Source organism: Bos indicus x Bos taurus, chromosome 18 (genome assembly GCF_003369695.1).
Source record: "Bos indicus x Bos taurus breed Angus x Brahman F1 hybrid chromosome 18, Bos_hybrid_MaternalHap_v2.0, whole genome shotgun sequence".
Classification (NCBI taxonomy): domain Eukaryota; kingdom Metazoa; phylum Chordata; class Mammalia; order Artiodactyla; family Bovidae; genus Bos; species Bos indicus x Bos taurus.
The window spans coordinates 12,744,156-12,760,117 of NC_040093.1; the positions used below are offsets into that span (position 1 = coordinate 12,744,156).

General features: G+C 54.5%; 1 protein-coding gene and 1 long non-coding RNA gene across 2 annotated transcripts; one reads left to right on the plus strand and one right to left on the minus strand.

Moving 5' to 3' along the window:
* Positions 1 to 1,511: 1,511 nt before the first annotated feature.
* FOSB (FosB proto-oncogene, AP-1 transcription factor subunit) lies at positions 1,512 to 8,459 on the minus strand. The gene is made up of 4 exons (XM_027515463.1): positions 7,785 to 8,459; positions 5,538 to 5,858; positions 5,180 to 5,287; positions 1,512 to 4,172 (listed from the first exon to the last, which is right to left on the minus strand). Exons 1-4 carry the CDS (start codon positions 7,908 to 7,910, stop codon positions 3,702 to 3,704), a joined length of 1,026 nt encoding a protein of 341 aa, XP_027371264.1. The 5' UTR covers positions 7,911 to 8,459; the 3' UTR covers positions 1,512 to 3,701.
* A 51-nt stretch (positions 8,460 to 8,510) lies between these two features.
* Positions 8,511 to 15,020, plus strand: LOC113876341. Its single transcript, XR_003506460.1, has 3 exons — positions 8,511 to 8,599; positions 9,230 to 9,302; positions 12,765 to 15,020. It is a non-coding gene; the product is annotated as an uncharacterized LOC113876341 (long non-coding RNA).
* Positions 15,021 to 15,962: the final 942 nt, after the last annotated feature.

Sequence of the window (15,962 nt, forward strand, 5' to 3'; positions counted from 1 at the left end):
CCCATACTATTTACCACTGCCCCCTGCTGTCTTTCCTAAGCCAGCTACTCACCAAACCCTGCCTGTTTTGCCTCCTCGAAGTCTTTTGAATCCTGCCCCTCCTCTCCAGCCCACAGCCCTGGTGCTGCTCCAGGCACCCCCTCACACCTCAGTGTTCTCATCCTAGCCTCCTCCCTGGTCCTCTGCCTCATCCCCACCTCTTTCCCAATTACCCTCAGCCTGGCAGCTAGAGGAGTCTCCCTAAAGCACAAAACTGTCCTTGAATTTCTTATGGCCAAAACCTGCCAGAGCTCCCCAATACTCTCAAGAGAAGATCTAAACTTAGTCTGGAATTTTAGCTTGCAGAATCTGGTCCCTGCTCAACCTCTCTCTTCACACCTTTTGTTTTAGCCCCTGGGAACCTCTAGTTTTCTCAATGTACCAAGCCCTCCCCCGTCAACTCTTTGCACTATTTCATTTGACTCAGTTTTTTCTATTTCCTTCTATGCCCTCTGTTTATCCTCTAAGACTCAGTTTAGGGATCCTCTCTTCCCAGAAGTCTTTCCTGACTCCCAGACCAGGTTAGGTGCCCCCACGGGGCCCCCCAAATCCCATGGACTCCCCTAACTCTGCCCAATTTACATCATCCCTGATTGGGAACAGGTCTGTGTCCCCCACTTGACTGTGAACCCTGGGAGGGGGAGTTTGAGGCTGTCTCAGTCTCTGCAGTGTCCCCAGCCCTGGGCACATAATATTGTGTGCGTCTGCTCAGTCGCGTCCGACTTTGAACTAAGTAATAGTTCGAAATTAATAAGTTAGTACATTTTTGAGCTAATTAATAAATTAAGGGATTCCATCATGACAAATCCCCCTGCTTAGTCATTTACTAAGACACCTAACCTCTGGACCAGTACTTCAATTCTCAAAGTGCTTGCTGCTATGCGAATGAGAGTGGGTTTGGATCTTGCAACGGGGATGGCTCAGTGTATCTGTGGACAAAGTGGCAATATCTTTGGTTTAGTCAGTCTTAGGTTGTCCCCAATATGTTCCTCACTCAGAAGATGTGATCATGTGAAAAAGCAAAAGGAAACTCATCTTCACTGTAAAGTGATCCAAGTTTTATGATTCATGTAACCCTGAGGACTCCCAATGTACCTGAGTGATCTTCAACCGTTCGAGTTTTTTTCTACCTCTCACTTTTGCTCAGGCCAACCCCAGAGCATTACATGGTCAAGTATAAATTCTTCCCTCACCTGGAAACCTCCCTGAGCCTTTAGTATTTTGGTATCAGACGCCTCATGGCTAATATTCTGCCTCATTACTTCTTCAAGGAGGAGGTACAGCCTGTGTGTGTGGGAAGTCCTCCTGACTATCTAGCCTCCCTCCATCCTGCTGTTGACTGATTCACTAGTAAGAGTTCCAGCATATATGTGTGTGTGTGTGGTCCTGGAGCAATCTAACCTCACTCCCTCATGCTGAAAGGAAGGCAGATGATGGGTGTCAGGAGCAAGGAGACCCTGAAGCTTGGTGGATACATTTTTAAGAGTTTTTTATTGGCGACAGTGCAGAACCACGAGGAGGGGGGTAGCGGCCCAGTGCCAGCCAGCCCCAGCCCCCGGGGGGTCAGGTGCAAAATACAAAAAGAATCACAAATACAGCGTGGGGTGGGGGGTTTGGGGGTTCAATACATTGTGATCTGCAGGGGCAGGCCCTGCTCACAGCCTCACACTCGCACCCAGAATTCTCAAAGATACAGATTGCAAAAATCTATAATCCCTCAGGCTTACTCACAAAAATAAAATATCAGGTCCCCAACAAACCCAGAGTCAGAAGACGGCTGGAGAACCAGGGACAGTCACGTGGAAAGAGTCAGGTAAAAACTGGCAGAGAACAGACAGAGGCGGGAGAGATTCAGGAAAGAGAGAACCAGAGATGGCCAGAAAACAACCAGAGACAGCCAGAAAAGAGACAGCTAGAGACAGAGGCAGCCGGAGACAGGCAGCCTGGAAGTTTCCAGAAGCAGTGTTTCCAATTCAACGGCATGGCTTTGAGGGCCAACGTGACCTAGGCCAAGGATGCAGAAGCGCTCACACACTCACACGCGCGCACACACACTCATATATAATATATTTATTTATATATAATAGATATAAGTGCCTTTCGGAAATCAAGAAAGGGATAAATAGCCACGGAAGTGGGTGGGGGGGCGTCTGGGTTCAGGGCGGGAGCCGCAGGACGGGGCAGTGGAATGTTCTCCATGCAGCACAGAGGGCGGCGTGACCCACCCGATATTAAAAAATACCAATTGGCCTCATGATACAATCCTCATGAGGGGAAACACAGGGAAAGGCAGAGTTAGGGAACCTAAACCGAGAATTGGGGCTGGGGCTGGGCGAGGGGAAGCTGGGATCCTGGGGAACCCAGCCCCTTGGAGTTTGCCAGTCCAAAAATATTAGGGGGTGGTGGGGGTCAAAGCCTCAGCCTTTAAATCTTCTCCGGGAAAATGTCGGGCCCCCTGGCAATCTCCCGTTGCTCTCTTTCTAGAAAGGTTGTGGGAGGCCAAGGCAAGGGAGAAGTTGGCGTCCTAGGCTGGGATAGGGTGACAGGCCTTAAAGAAAAAGGCCAGGGCTTGGTCTGGGTGCGGAGACGGGGGTCCTGAGGAGAGAGGCCACGTGGATGGATAACTGTCCTCCCCTCTCGATTCTGTCACCCCCTCGAGTCTAACTCATTTTGAGGGGAGAAGGGAGGCAGATGAGGGGAGGGGAGACCACGGAAAGGCTTTGGGGAGTGGGGGGCACAATCCCTCCGGAGGGGTTCTGTCCCACCCGGCTCCCCCCACAATCCGGCCAACTCGTTTCACAGTATAAAACACTCCAGCAGGACAGGCATCACAACGCCCCCTGCTGCCTGAATCAGAGAGGCCCAACAAGGAAGGCCCGGAGGGGAGGCTGTGGGAGGTGGGTGGCGGGCAGGGGGAGAATAATACTGTAATCAGAAAGGAGGGCTGGGGGCTGAACGTAGGGGGAGGCTTAGGAGGCGGGAAATTCAAAATCGGAGCCAGTTTTGCCGGGACGGAGCAGCTGGACGGTCAGGGAGGGAGGTTCACATTTCAGACTAGGTCTGGGTGGAAGGAAGATTAACAAAGGCGGGGGCATCAACTTCCCTTTAAAGGGGGGCTCAATTCGGAGGAGGATCGAAGCCCGTGGAAATGTTGGATAAATAAGCTGAGGTCGTGGGGGGCGGCAGGGAGAACCAGCCTAGTCACCCCTGGAAGGGTGGGCGTAGGAGAAACACTTTGGGGGCTTGGTGGCATCTCCTTGTTGGGCCTCTCTGGAGAGAACTCCAGCCCACCCCACAGCCCACTGCCAACACCCCGCTCCCTCCAGCCCAAAGGTGGGCATCCCTCCCGCCCCCACCCCCCATCCCCAGAGGTTGGGTCCAAGTGAAACGGCCCACAGGCAGCACTGGGCAGCCTGGGGGGTGTCCATCCCCTCCCCACCCCGTGCCCCCAAAGTCACCAGCTCTCTGGCCTCGCCGGGCCGGCAGAAACAAGAGGCGGCACAAAACACAAGGAAGTCCTCCTGTCCGATGGCAGCGGCAGCAGAGGGTCAAACAGGAGAAGCAGGGAAACCACACGCCCGCTTTGTCTCTTCCCCTCTCTCCTCCAGTTCCTCCTCGTCCAAATCTCTCTCCCCTGTGTGTTTGTTTGTTTTGTCTAAAGCTCACAGAGCAAGAAGGGAGGGCGAGTTCAGGGGGTCGGAAGGCTGGTCACTGCCGCTGGTGCGTTGGGCGCCGGCGAACGCGGAGACCTCCGGGCAGGTGAGGACAAACGAGGAAGTGTACGAAGGGTTAACAACGGGGAAGGGGTCGCCGAGGACTTGAACTTCACTGTGTGTAAAGAGAGAAGCTGTCAGGTTGGGGGGTGCGTCTTGGCTGGTCTGGAAGGGCAAGGGCGGTGGTGGCGGGGGCGGCAGCAGCCAGCTGAAACCATCTTCCTTAGTGGATGCTGACCCCGGCAAATCTCTCACCTCCGCCAGCGGGCCCGGCCCGGGCCCCCCGGGCCCCTCTTCGTAGGGGATCTTGCAGCCCGGTTTGTGGGCCACCAGCACAAACTCCAGACGTTCCTTCTCCTTTTGGAGCTCGGCGATCTCCGACTCCAGCTCCGCCTTTTCTTCCTCTAGCTGATCTGTCTCCTGAGGTCCCCAATGGCCACGGTGGAGCACGGAGGAGAGCAAGGAAGGAGGAAAAGGCCGTGAGCGACTGGAGAAGGTGGGTCATGGCTGAAACCAGTTCTCCTACTCTGACGGCTAAGGCCCATGGCTGGAAGGCGGCTCCCGATTGAAAGACCCCCTGAAGTGGAGGCCTGGTGTGCCAGGGGACTTGGGGGAGGGGTCTTGCCTTCTAGGACCCTCAGTTTCCCCATCTGTCCAGTGGCTGTTTGGGAAAGGGCCAGGTACACACAGGAAGTCTCTGGTTGCAAGAGGCACTCGGAGGGTTGTTGAATGGACCAACCATCCTTACTTGTTTTTCATGCCCCCTATTCTCCTCATTACCCTTTCCCCTCTGCCTCCCAGGGAAGAGACCAGGTAGCTCAGGGAAGTAGACAATTTCCCTAATTTCCTCCTAGGTGAGCAGGTCACCCTACAAGCATAAAGTAGAAAACTCTCAGACTGAGGTAGGGTATGAAAATAGAGGGGCACCTTGGCACAGGCCCCCAGCCCAAGATCGAACTACAGGTGGCGGGGGCAGATGGTGGGGGAATTGACATAGGATTAAAGGATTTCGTTTCTCAGACTCTCCAGAATGTTAAAGCTAGAAGGAACCTGGGAGATTCAATGAGGAGTTGAAGAGATGGAAAACTGAGGCAAAAAGGGTTATCACTTGCTCAAGGCCAAAAAAGGGGTATGACTGAAGCATCCCTCTATTAAAGGTCGCTCATAGGTCCCCCTCAGGATAAAGTGAAGGCCAGGCAAGTGGTCAGGGGCGTGAGGGGGTCTTCAACCAGGACATGGACTGGCCAGGAGTATGTGAGGGTCGGTGTGTGTGAGCTGGCTGACCCCATCTATATCCAGTTCCACGTGTGGAACTTCTTGCTCTCAGTTCAGGACAGAGGCACAGGTGGTGGTGGGCAGCAGAAGATAGGGAGAGAGCCCCCCTTCAGCCTTCCCTCAGCCCACCCCATCCCAGGGACCACCCTCACCGCCTGGAGTCGGTCAGTCAGCTCCCTTCGCCGGTTCCTACACTTCGCTGCTGCCAGTTTGTTTCGTTCTCGGCGAACCCTTCTCTTCTCCTCCTCCTCTGGGGTGAGCTGAGTAGGAGAAATAGAGATGGTGAGATCTGGGGACACGGTGTGTACCTCCCCCTCCATCCTGAACCTCCTCTTCGTCAAGAACCCCCAGGAGTCAGAAAAGGACCAAGTCCTCACTGTAGGGAGGAGGACAGGGTTTCTGCAGCATTGAGGCTGCAGGTGGTCCCTCACCCCAAGAGTGGGAAAGTTCCTGCCTCTCTCTTTTCCTCCCCCCCAGCCCCCAGAGCAAGCTCTGATGCCCCTTACTCACCGTCTCCTCTCGGGGTCTCCTAGGCCGGGCTCGAGCTGGGCGGGAAGGCCCAGGTCCGCTAGTGGTTCCGCTGGTGGAAGGCCCACCACTGCCACTCGCTCCGCCACTGCTGTAGCCACTCATGCCCGGTGTGGAGTAACTGGTTCCTGGCATGTCATAGGGGTCGACGGCCGGGGGCTGGGAGGCCAGTGGCTGCCCCTGGGACTGGGCCATGGAAGAGATGAGGGTGGGTTGCACAAGCCACTGGAGGTCCTGGCTGGTTGTGATCGCGGTGACCGTGGGCACGAAGGAACCGGGCATTTCCCCAAGACCGGCGCACTCCTACGGGGTGACACATACACACACAGGCGTAGACACACAAACAGAGACACCGACACACACACACCCAACACACATACACACACCGACCCGGTGAGTGAGCACAGGGCCAGCGGGTGTGGATGTGTGTGTCACAGGCAAAAAGCCACAACACCCACCCTTCCACTACACCGTGACGCAGTGGTTAATGAGGATTTCTGTGCAACTGGCTTCTACCTCCTCCTTCTTCCTCGGGGAAAGGTTGCACGGTTCCAGCGGGTGGTGAATCACACCCCGGGTTGGTGACTCTTAGGTGTGGGGGGTGGGGAGGAGGCTGGACACAGCCGGGTGACAGAAGCCCCGGGATGGAGTCACAGCCACACACACAGCCACAACACCCCACCCCCACCCCAGAGGCAAGGGGAGGGAGAGGGAGAGGCCTTAGGCTAAGCCTTCCTCTACACTCACACACATATACACACCCCTCTGAGCGCAGGGATAAGGGACTAGAGGGTCCATGAGACCCCCGTGCAGGGGCGGGGGGTCCCAGTTAAAAGAGTGTTGGGGGACGGGCCTAGGAGTTTAGAACAACGTTTCAAGTAATTGTCTCTCCCCAGAGTGAAACTGACAAGCGACAGGTTACGGTGGGCAGACAAGGACAGCAAGTGAGCAGCCAGGCTCCCTCAGACTGTCGCGGAGGCGGGGTGGGGTAGGTCCTGAGACCCCAAGCCCAAGCAGCGCTCATGTCCCCCCCGCCCCCCACCCCTAAAATGTAATCCTAGAACTGCTCGGAAGGCTCAACTACTCTCGCAGGGGGCGTGGTGAGGGATGGGCTGGCTCACTGGCCAATCAGCGCCCCGGAAACTCAGAGGGGGCGGGGCTCCTGGAGACCACCTGGCTGGATCCCCCAGGGCTAGCGGCTTTAGTCCTATTTTCTGACACACCGGAGGCACCCGGCGTCCGGAGCAGAGGGAGTGAGAACGTGTCTGTGTGTGCCTGGAGAGGTGGGTGACGGTCACTACGTCTCCCAAAGGAACCCTGGCACACAGACACGCTCTGACCCTGAGAGCGGAGGGACAGGATCCCTGCCAGGTCCTTGCGGACTCATTGGGTCGCAGAAGATCGCTCCTGTGGCGACAGGAATCCCCTCGCTGTGCCTCTAGAGGCCCGTGAAAGAGACCCTAGTGCCGGAGAACCACAGGTTCCGGGGACGAACTGTGGGAAGGAAACTGCGCCCTACAAATAGGAAGCGAAAGTTGATTGGCCACAGCTCGTGCCGCGGCGGCCAATCGGGACGCTGAGCTGCCCCCTCCCTTAGCAACGTGGCCCGGCGTTCCAAAATAGAACGCTCCCGGGACGTCAGGGGCGGGGCGGACGAAGGGGGCGCCACGCGCCGTGCGTGCCCCGCGTCAGACGGAGGGTTCCAGCGCGTCAGCCGTTACGCACGGGTCCCCCGTTACGTCTCCGCGCAGGAGGCGGAGGCAGCGCCACCGAGGGTTCGAGGCCCGCCTTCCCGCTGGGTCCAGGGTGACCCGGCGCCGGAGTAGGCGCTAGGATGGAGAAGGAAAAAGAGAGGCGGCTACTGGAAGCTTCTCCGGGATTTCCCTCACCTGCCTAACCTCTCTGGCTTCAGGTTGGTGACTTGAGTGGGGGGCAGTTCCCGAACCGGCTAAAAGTTCTCAGCCCTGCTACCTCACGCACGTTGCACTGAACGGCGCGCTATCCCCACCCGCAAAGCTCACCCCTCTGTGTTCCCTCCCTGCGCTCCACGCACACAACCAATTGCAAGCACGTCCGGACTCTGCAGTTTGCAAAGTGCGCCGTGAACCTACTCCCTGTCAGATCCTAGATTTGGACGCGTTGTATTTGGGGTGAGGGGATTGCTCGCTCCACCCTTGAATTTTAAAAATTTATAAATACAAAGCAGTACCCCAGCCCTCTAGAACTTACCTGGGAGGCGGCGGCGGTGGGTGGACTGCCGAAGGAGTCCACCGAGGACAGATACTGAGACTCGGCGGAGGGTGAGGAGCTGCACCGGGAGCCGGAGTCGTAGTCTCCAGGGAAAGCTTGAAACATTTCCCTGGGCACAGGGGGGCCCCTGTGACCACGCTGAGGTCGCCGGGAAGCCAAGGCTATGGCCGGGTGGGGGAAGAAAGATGCGAGTCCGGGGTGAGCCGAGCGCGTCCCCAAAGTACGCTGTTCGGGGAAACTCAGGGTGGGGGCACCGTCCCGCTCCAACAATGGTAAAGTTTCCGTGTAATTCCTTTGCGGTGCCCAGGCCCCCACAAGATGCCGCTGTGCCTCCTGATAGTCTAGGCTCCGTAGGACCCGGGGGCGAGGGGGGATCGCTCCCCCAGAGGCGGAAAGCTCTGTCCTGCTGTACAGAATCTGCTTCGGGTGCGATCACCTCCACGCGTCCGGCGGGTCCCACGGGGGAGGAGGGAGTAGTAAAGAAGACGAAAAAAAAGTCGATCCTCCGAAATAAAATGTAGAATTATCTAGAAGAATCCTTCCAAAAACTTTCCGGAAGAAAATAAACCGAATTTCACAGCCCCCAAGAAGAAGAACCACAACAATCAAGTTCCAGCTCCGCGTGTCCCAGCCTTGACCGTAGATCTCAGTCTTATGAATGAAGCTCGGAGCCGCCAGCCTGTATTTATATGCCCGGGGCCCGGCCCCCTTGTTGACGTCACCCGTCCCTCACTCGGCAAACTTCTCGATATCTCCGGCCCTTGTGAACCCAGCCCCGCACCGTCCGGCAAGAGGTCTGTCTTAGCCTCGATCTGATCATCTGCATCACCTTCGTGGCCTTGGGGGTCTTGGGGGCTGCATTCTAGAGCACTCGGCGGGAGGGGATCCCGGCCGGTCTCCCCGGAGTTCCTGTGACGCAATTAGCCATATAAGGAGCTCGGCCGGCGCGGCTGTGTTTGTTTGGTATCCTAGCAATTACGTCAGAGGGAATCCCTCGCTCGCTCGCTCGCTCGCGCGCTCACCCGGCGCGCCTGCGGAACCCGCCCGCGCCTGCGCAGTCCAGGCGCCGCCCGGGGGACGGGGGAGGGCTGGTATTAATAGGTTATTAGACTGACCCGGCAAAGGATCCAGGCGGGAGACCCCAACTGGGGGGTCCATATCACTCTGGCCCCCCCTCCCATTTCCCCTGATGGTGCAGCGCCCTCTCTCGAGAGGAAGGTCAATCTCCAAAAGGAGACTCTGGCTCTGTGGTTGTAGTCACATAGGCGGGGAAACTGAGTCCCAAGACGGGTGGGTGGGACTCTGATGCTCCCGGTGAAAGTGGAGGTGAGGGTGGAGTCCCTAGGCTCGTACAAGCTTCTGCCCTGAATAGTTGTGCAATCTTGAAAAAATATATATATATTTTTTTTCTCTCTGAACTTCAGCTTCACTTTTCCCGGATGGACAAAGAGTGTGTATCTTGGACCCTGCTGCCCCCAGAGGTGCGGCGTTTGGGAGGTACGCGGGTTTGGGGGAGAAGGGGAATGAAACTTGGGGTGAAGTGTCCCTGCTGCTGCTGGTGCTCCCCTTTCTGCTTTATAATCCTATCCGTAGTCAGAAATATGTGTGACGGCGGTGCGGGGTGGGGTGGGAAATAAATGATAGTAATAATAATGATATAATAATAATAGATGCCAAGTATTTAGCATTTACCAGATACTGGCTCTTGTACTAAGCCTTTCAATACAAGGTTTTCAATCCTTGTACAGCTTCAGAAGTTTAAGGGAGGAAAATCTTCATTTTATAAAAGAGGAAAAGGATAGATCGCGACTTGCCCAAGATCTCATCTCAAGAAATTCAAACCCAGAATTCTCGTTCTCTTCCTGACTTCCGAGAGCTGCCTGTTTCAGTGAAACTCCCTGAAGAACCTGGGTGTTGGGATTATTTAAATAACAGCTTCCATTGGTGGGGAGTGATACGCCTTGCAAACCTGTCCCTGTCTGCTCACAGCATACACTATTATAACCCAGGTTCCAGGTCGGGCTGGGGGGCCACGGCGGGGGCGGGGCGTGGGTGGGAGCAAGCTGCTTACCTGGCTATCCAGTTAGGAAATGTGGTTCAAGAGTCTAATTAGGGTATTTCAGACCCCGCAGCCTCTAACTCTTTAGCACCCATTGGTAAGGCTCTTACCAGGTGCTTCATAAACCCGAGTTCCTGGCATTTCCCTCCCAGGTTGGAGCCTGGCTCAGCCAGGGCACAGAGGAAGAAGCACCTTAAAACTGTTGAATCCCACAGGCCCAGAGAGAGGGAGGGCTGGCTCCTGGTCACACATTAGGTATGAAGCCAAGTTGGAGGGGTTAGGTCTTTCCTCATTCCCAGAAGACTTTTGATTCCCTGTCCCCAAAGTGGGGAGGAGGGAGGGAGATGGGGAAGGCTGAAGGGACATGGGCTCAATACAGGGAGGTTGAGAAAAAAGCACAGCCTCAAACACCTCGTTCGCCAACGCCCCCTCTGTCTGCCACCAGTCTGGGAGTAGGGAGGGGACTAGGAGATGACACAGCAGCCACCAGCAGGCAGTGACTCGGCTCCAGCATCAGACAGGGAGTGACCCCTCATTCCTGTTCTGTCCAAGCCCCTCATCTCCTCTCCCACGGGATAAAGGAGACACATAAATGCCTACCCTCGCTGCCCAGAGACCTTCATACCCCAACCGAGGTGGCCCATATGACCACACAGCTGCTGGCATATCCTCAAAGGGGCATAGTTGGGCATTCAGGTTTCACACACACACACACACACCCCGCACATAGAAACACACCTTCACATGGTTACCAACACATATGACAGGCACATCCTCACTATAGATACTTGTGGTTGCTCTTTACACACAATGACAATTGTGTGTTAATTCTTCTGAGCACTTGTATTAATTTATTTAATTCTCACAACACTCCTATGAGGTAGGAACTATCATTTCACAGGCAAGGAAATAGAGGCCCAGAGAGGTGAAGTCACTTGTCTAGAGTCACACAGCAAATTAGTGGCAGAGCTAGGATAAGAATGTAGCCCCTGCTTTTAATTATTATTAAATGAGTTATGTACATTGACATATTCACAGGCAGATGGTGACACTCATGCAGGCACTGGGCATTTACGACCCTCCTCCCCCCGCCCCCTTGCCCACAGGCAGACCCAGAAACTAGGCGCCTTGGGCTTACATTCTGACCCCACCACTTAGTAGTTGGATGAACTTGAGCTGGTGAAGTCTGGAGCCTGTTTTCTGTCCTTGGAAAAGAGGAGAAATAGTGCCCAGCTTATGACGCTGGTGAGAGGATTATGTGAAGTGAATATCTTGGAACATGCCTGGCACAATGGAGGGGCTTGTTTTGTTTTTAAAACAAAGCCACCCTAGGACTTGCCTGGCAGTCCAGTAGTTAAGACCCTGCACTTTCAAGGCAAGGTACATGGGTTCAGTTCCTGGTCAGGAAACTAAGATCACACATGCTGTGCTACCAAAAAAAAAAAATTAATTCATTTAAAAAATAAATAATGATAAAAAATAAAACAAAGCCACCAGACACGCCAGATCACGTTGCAGTTTTCATGAGTCCTGAGTACTTTTGCCTTTGTGGGCCTCTTTCTCCATAAAGACATCTTTAAAAGTATTTTTTCATGACTGCATTGATATAAAGACAAATACTGAATATTAAAACACTTCACTTAACCTAGAAGTTCAGTTCTTCTTGGATTTTATTGGGTTTGCCAAAAAGTTTGTTTGGGTTTTTCCAGGAGATGTTACGGAAAACCCCGAATGAACTTTTTGGCCAACCAAAGAAAAGCAATTAAACACTTATATGGGCCCCTAAAGTTATCATAGGTCCTAGTACCATGCCCTCTGCACCTAAGGGAAAAATTGGCCTTGAAGACATACCACACACACACACACATACACACACACCCTCACATTCACACAGTCTCACTCGAGCATACACGCAGACATGCATACCTTGCCCTCGCAACATGGCAGGGGCAAGGCAAGTCTTCCTCCATGAGGCTCAATTCCAGGGAGCTTCCAGGAGGAGGAGGACTTGAGTGTAGGGGAGAGGGCAGGACCCCTGCTCTGGCTCCCAAGAGCTTGGGCTCTGCAGGTGATGGGGAGCAGGGGGACCCTGAGCCTCCTGTTCCTGTTGGGGGTGGGGAAGCAGTGACAGCTGCGTTTGCTCAGAGCATCCTGTAAACAGCCCGGGAGGCCCAGTTCTGCCAAAGGGAGCCCTCATTCTTTCATTCTTCCTTTGGCAAAACCCTTGCTACTGTGTTCCTCAGAATCCCCACCCATAGGGCAAGAAGGTTGGATGGCCATGGGCTCTCAAAGTCCTTTCCGGCTCTGAAATTTAATAGTGAAAATGACAAGGAGAGGCTTCCTGGTGGCTCGGTGGTGAAGCATCTGCCTGCCAATGCAGGAGACATGGGTTTGATCCCTGGTCTGGGAAGATCCCACTTGCTGTGGAGCAACTGAGGCCCTGTGCCACAACTGTTGAGCCTGTGCTCTAGAGCTGGGGGACCGCAGCTGTTGAGCCCACACACCTAGAGCCAGTGCTCTGCAACAAGAGACCCTGCCGCAAGTGAGAAGGCCAAGCACCGCAACAAAGAGTAGCCCCCACTCCCACAGCTAGAGAAAGCCTGCACAGAAGACCCAGCACAGCCCAAAATACATGAATGAAATTATAAAAAAAAAAAAAAAGAGGAGGAAGATACGGGAAGTAAACACTTAGCTCTGCTCACATGAATTCTCTCAGTTAATCCTCACACTACATCAGCCCCATAAGTAAGTTCTGATGTTATCCCCATTGTACAGAGAAGGAAACTGAGGCACAGGGACGTTAAACCTGAGAACAGGGTTTTTCAGCTGTTTCTGTGAAATCAAACCAGCTAGGGAATCTGGTTACAATGCATGTCTGATGTAGTCTTTTGTGTTTCCAGGCAGCCCCTGTGTGATTCCAAGGCTCTGGCTCCAAAAGACAGGTCTGTGAGAGTTTCTGATGCTGAGTGGAGAGGGTGCACATGTGTGGGTGTAGGTTCTACTGCGGCGACTGCGACCTCCAAGAGGGTAGAGCTGAGCTGGTTAGTAACTGCTGGGTCCTCCGGGCCCAGGGTTAAGTAGTGAGTGTTACTGGCTGGCTGGGCCCACTCTCCATTGAGCAATCCTGGAGGCCTCCTGGAGGCGGTGTCTGTGGAGTTTCAGGGAAGCAGAGCAGTCCAGACTTGGGACTCTTAGCTTGCCCTTAGTACCCCTGCATCCTGCATTCAAACTCCTCACTCACCACAGCCCACAAAGTCTGGCATGACCTGGCTGGGGCCGACCACCCCAGTCTCGCCTCCTCCTCCTCTTCTTCGTGTGGTCTGTCTCCCTGGTCTTCAGATCTTTGCATGTGCTCTTCCCTTTGCCTGGAGCATGCTCCCTTTTCCTCCCTCTAGCTCATACTCTCTTCCTCCAGGTCTCAGCTCCTCTGTTCCCTCCTCCAGGAAGCCCTCCCTGGGTTAGCACCCTTCCCTTAGAGAGCCCCCCTCCCCTCTATGCCTGTCTGGGTTCATCACTCTCTGGGGACAATCTGCTCTTCTTCATTGGGGTGTATTATTATTCAGACCTGAGTCGAGGTTGTCCAAGTCACAGCCACCTCCCCAGCACAGTGCCAGGTACTCAGCAGGTGCTCAGTAAATATTTGTTGATTAAATGATTCTTCATCTTCCACTCACTTACTCAGTTATCAACTCTGACAGACTGCCTTGGACAGAAACATATCTGTTCCTTTGCCATTTCATGGATTGAAGGGGGAAGATGCTATAGACTAACTGACAGGCAGCACGGCTGTACACGGGTGTAGGGACTTGGCTCTCAGTGTTGATAAACAGTCGCCTGTCTGTCCTCCCTGCCTTTTCCCAGCTGAGCTGGTGACCCTGGGTCTTCCCAGGGTTGAGGTGGACACATTCGTCAGGGGTGGGAAGGAGGAGGCTTGGTTTACAGAATCCAAACTGTGGAGACAAAAAGACAGACACACAGGCAGACAACACAAATGTGCATGCACACAAAGAACTAAACGAACACACAATCACACACAGAGCTTAACACACACTCTCATGCACACACACTGCAGAAATGTGTAGACAACAGATACTGACAGGCCACAACTCTACACACACAAACTGGCAGAGCTAGGCACCCCCACTGCCACGGAGAGGCCCCAGGGCTATAGACTGGCAGCATTTCTTAGCTACCCACATTTGTGTGGAGATTCCCGCCTCCAAGTCAGTCGGACACAAGGAAGCTTCACAGTCTTGCTCAGAGTTGCATACAAACCTACAGAACAAGGCACACAGGGATACAGCATCACACACTCAGATCCCATTTCTGTGTACCCTCTTTCCCACGCATGCTCACAGCTACACACACGCAGTTTCACGTGTGAGGGCATGCAGACACTGCTAAGCAGAGGCTACTTTCAGATGCTGACTTGTGTCAGGCCCTGGTCCAGAGGCCCTGCGAACCCCGTCACTGTGGGAGCCAACCTCTCACCCATCCCAACTCAGACCCACACAGTGTGATGGTGTTTCACTGGCTATAACTGCTCTAGGCATTGGGGGGATGGGAGTGCTTAGGGAGGCCTGAGCAAGTCAGGAGGACTTCCTGGTGGAGGTGGGTCTGGGCAACTACTGTCAAATCCTGAAAAGATTTAGATAAGGAGGGAGTCTGTGAAAGCACTCTCTCCCTACTATAGACATCCAAGACCAAAGAGAGGAAGCAGGAGAGCCTGCAGGAAGCTAAAAGGAAGGACCGGACCAAGGTGGTAAGGATAACAGTTTTGGAGACCTTTCCAGCTGCACTTTGAATGAAAATAGTAGTAGTAGTAATAATAGCTGGCAGTCACTTGAGAAAACTAACCATGTGCCAGTTGCTCCATACAGATCCGCTGTATTTTCTTAAGTCTTCTGATACACTATAAGGAGGGCACTAGTTGTGTGACTCTGGGCAAGCAACTTCTCTGATCTCAGTTTCCTCATATGTAAAGTGGAGATAATAACAGCACCTCCCTCCTAGCGTTTTGAGGAATAAATGAGTTTGTATGTAAAAATGCCCAGAACAGTGCCTGGCAGAAAATATGTTCCCTGTAAGTGTAAGCTGCAATGGCAGTGATTATTATTAGCCCCATTCAATGGATCAGGAAACTGAGGCCAAGAGTCCGTAGGGAACTTGCCCAACCTGCAGGTTTGTGTGAAGTGAAGACTGGTTCCGACACTGGTAATGGGGCTCTGGGGTAGTGGGTGGGGGAGGCAGGGCCTCCCCACTTTGGGGTGTGTGTGTGCTTGCGTGCGTGCATGCGTGCGTGCCTGAGCACACGTAGGGTGATTCCATTGTTCTCTGCGCAAACACCCAGACCCCATCCCACCCCTAGCAGGTCATCTAACTGCTAGCCACAACCCACAGCCTCCCAGTCATACCCGCTGCGGGTTTCCTCTTTACGGCCCAGGGGCCTCCCCACCGGCTGACCCCCTCCCCCGCCTCCCCTTCTTGCACCTTGAGGATGCCTGTGGCTGGACTGGGTGGTCTCAGGCTGGACCTGCCCCATCCCTGACTCAGGCCTGTGCCCCCTCACTGACCTGAATGTGGCCTGCCTGGCCCCCACAGCCAGACAGCCACGCGGGGGTGTCATGGGGGGGGGGGTGTCACAGTGGGCCACGTGCCCGCACCCGGGGTGGCTGAATTCCGCCTGTGATTCAGTCGGCTTGTCTGGGTCGCCGGGGGTGCCCTGGTCTGATGTCAGCGGCCAGGTATGCGTCCGGGGTTTCTCTGAGTGTGACTCAGGCCCAGAGCTACCCTCTCCCTCCTGCAGACACTCTGGGCAGCTCTCCAGGGCTGGCGGCCGGCAGGCAGCCTGACACTCCCTTCCCGGCCCCCTCCACGCCCTCCACACCCCTGAGCTGTGGGAACAGCGGACTAGGGGACCGGCAGGAGGCAGATTCCAGAGGCTCAGACCCCAGGCCAGCCCCAGCAGCCCACCGGGACCTCCCCACCTCCCCTGGAGATCAGGACTCACAGATTGTTATGGGATGGAATTCATTCATTAACTTATTCATTCAACCAGCCATTCAAACACATGTTCTCAGCACCTCTCCTGTGTCAGG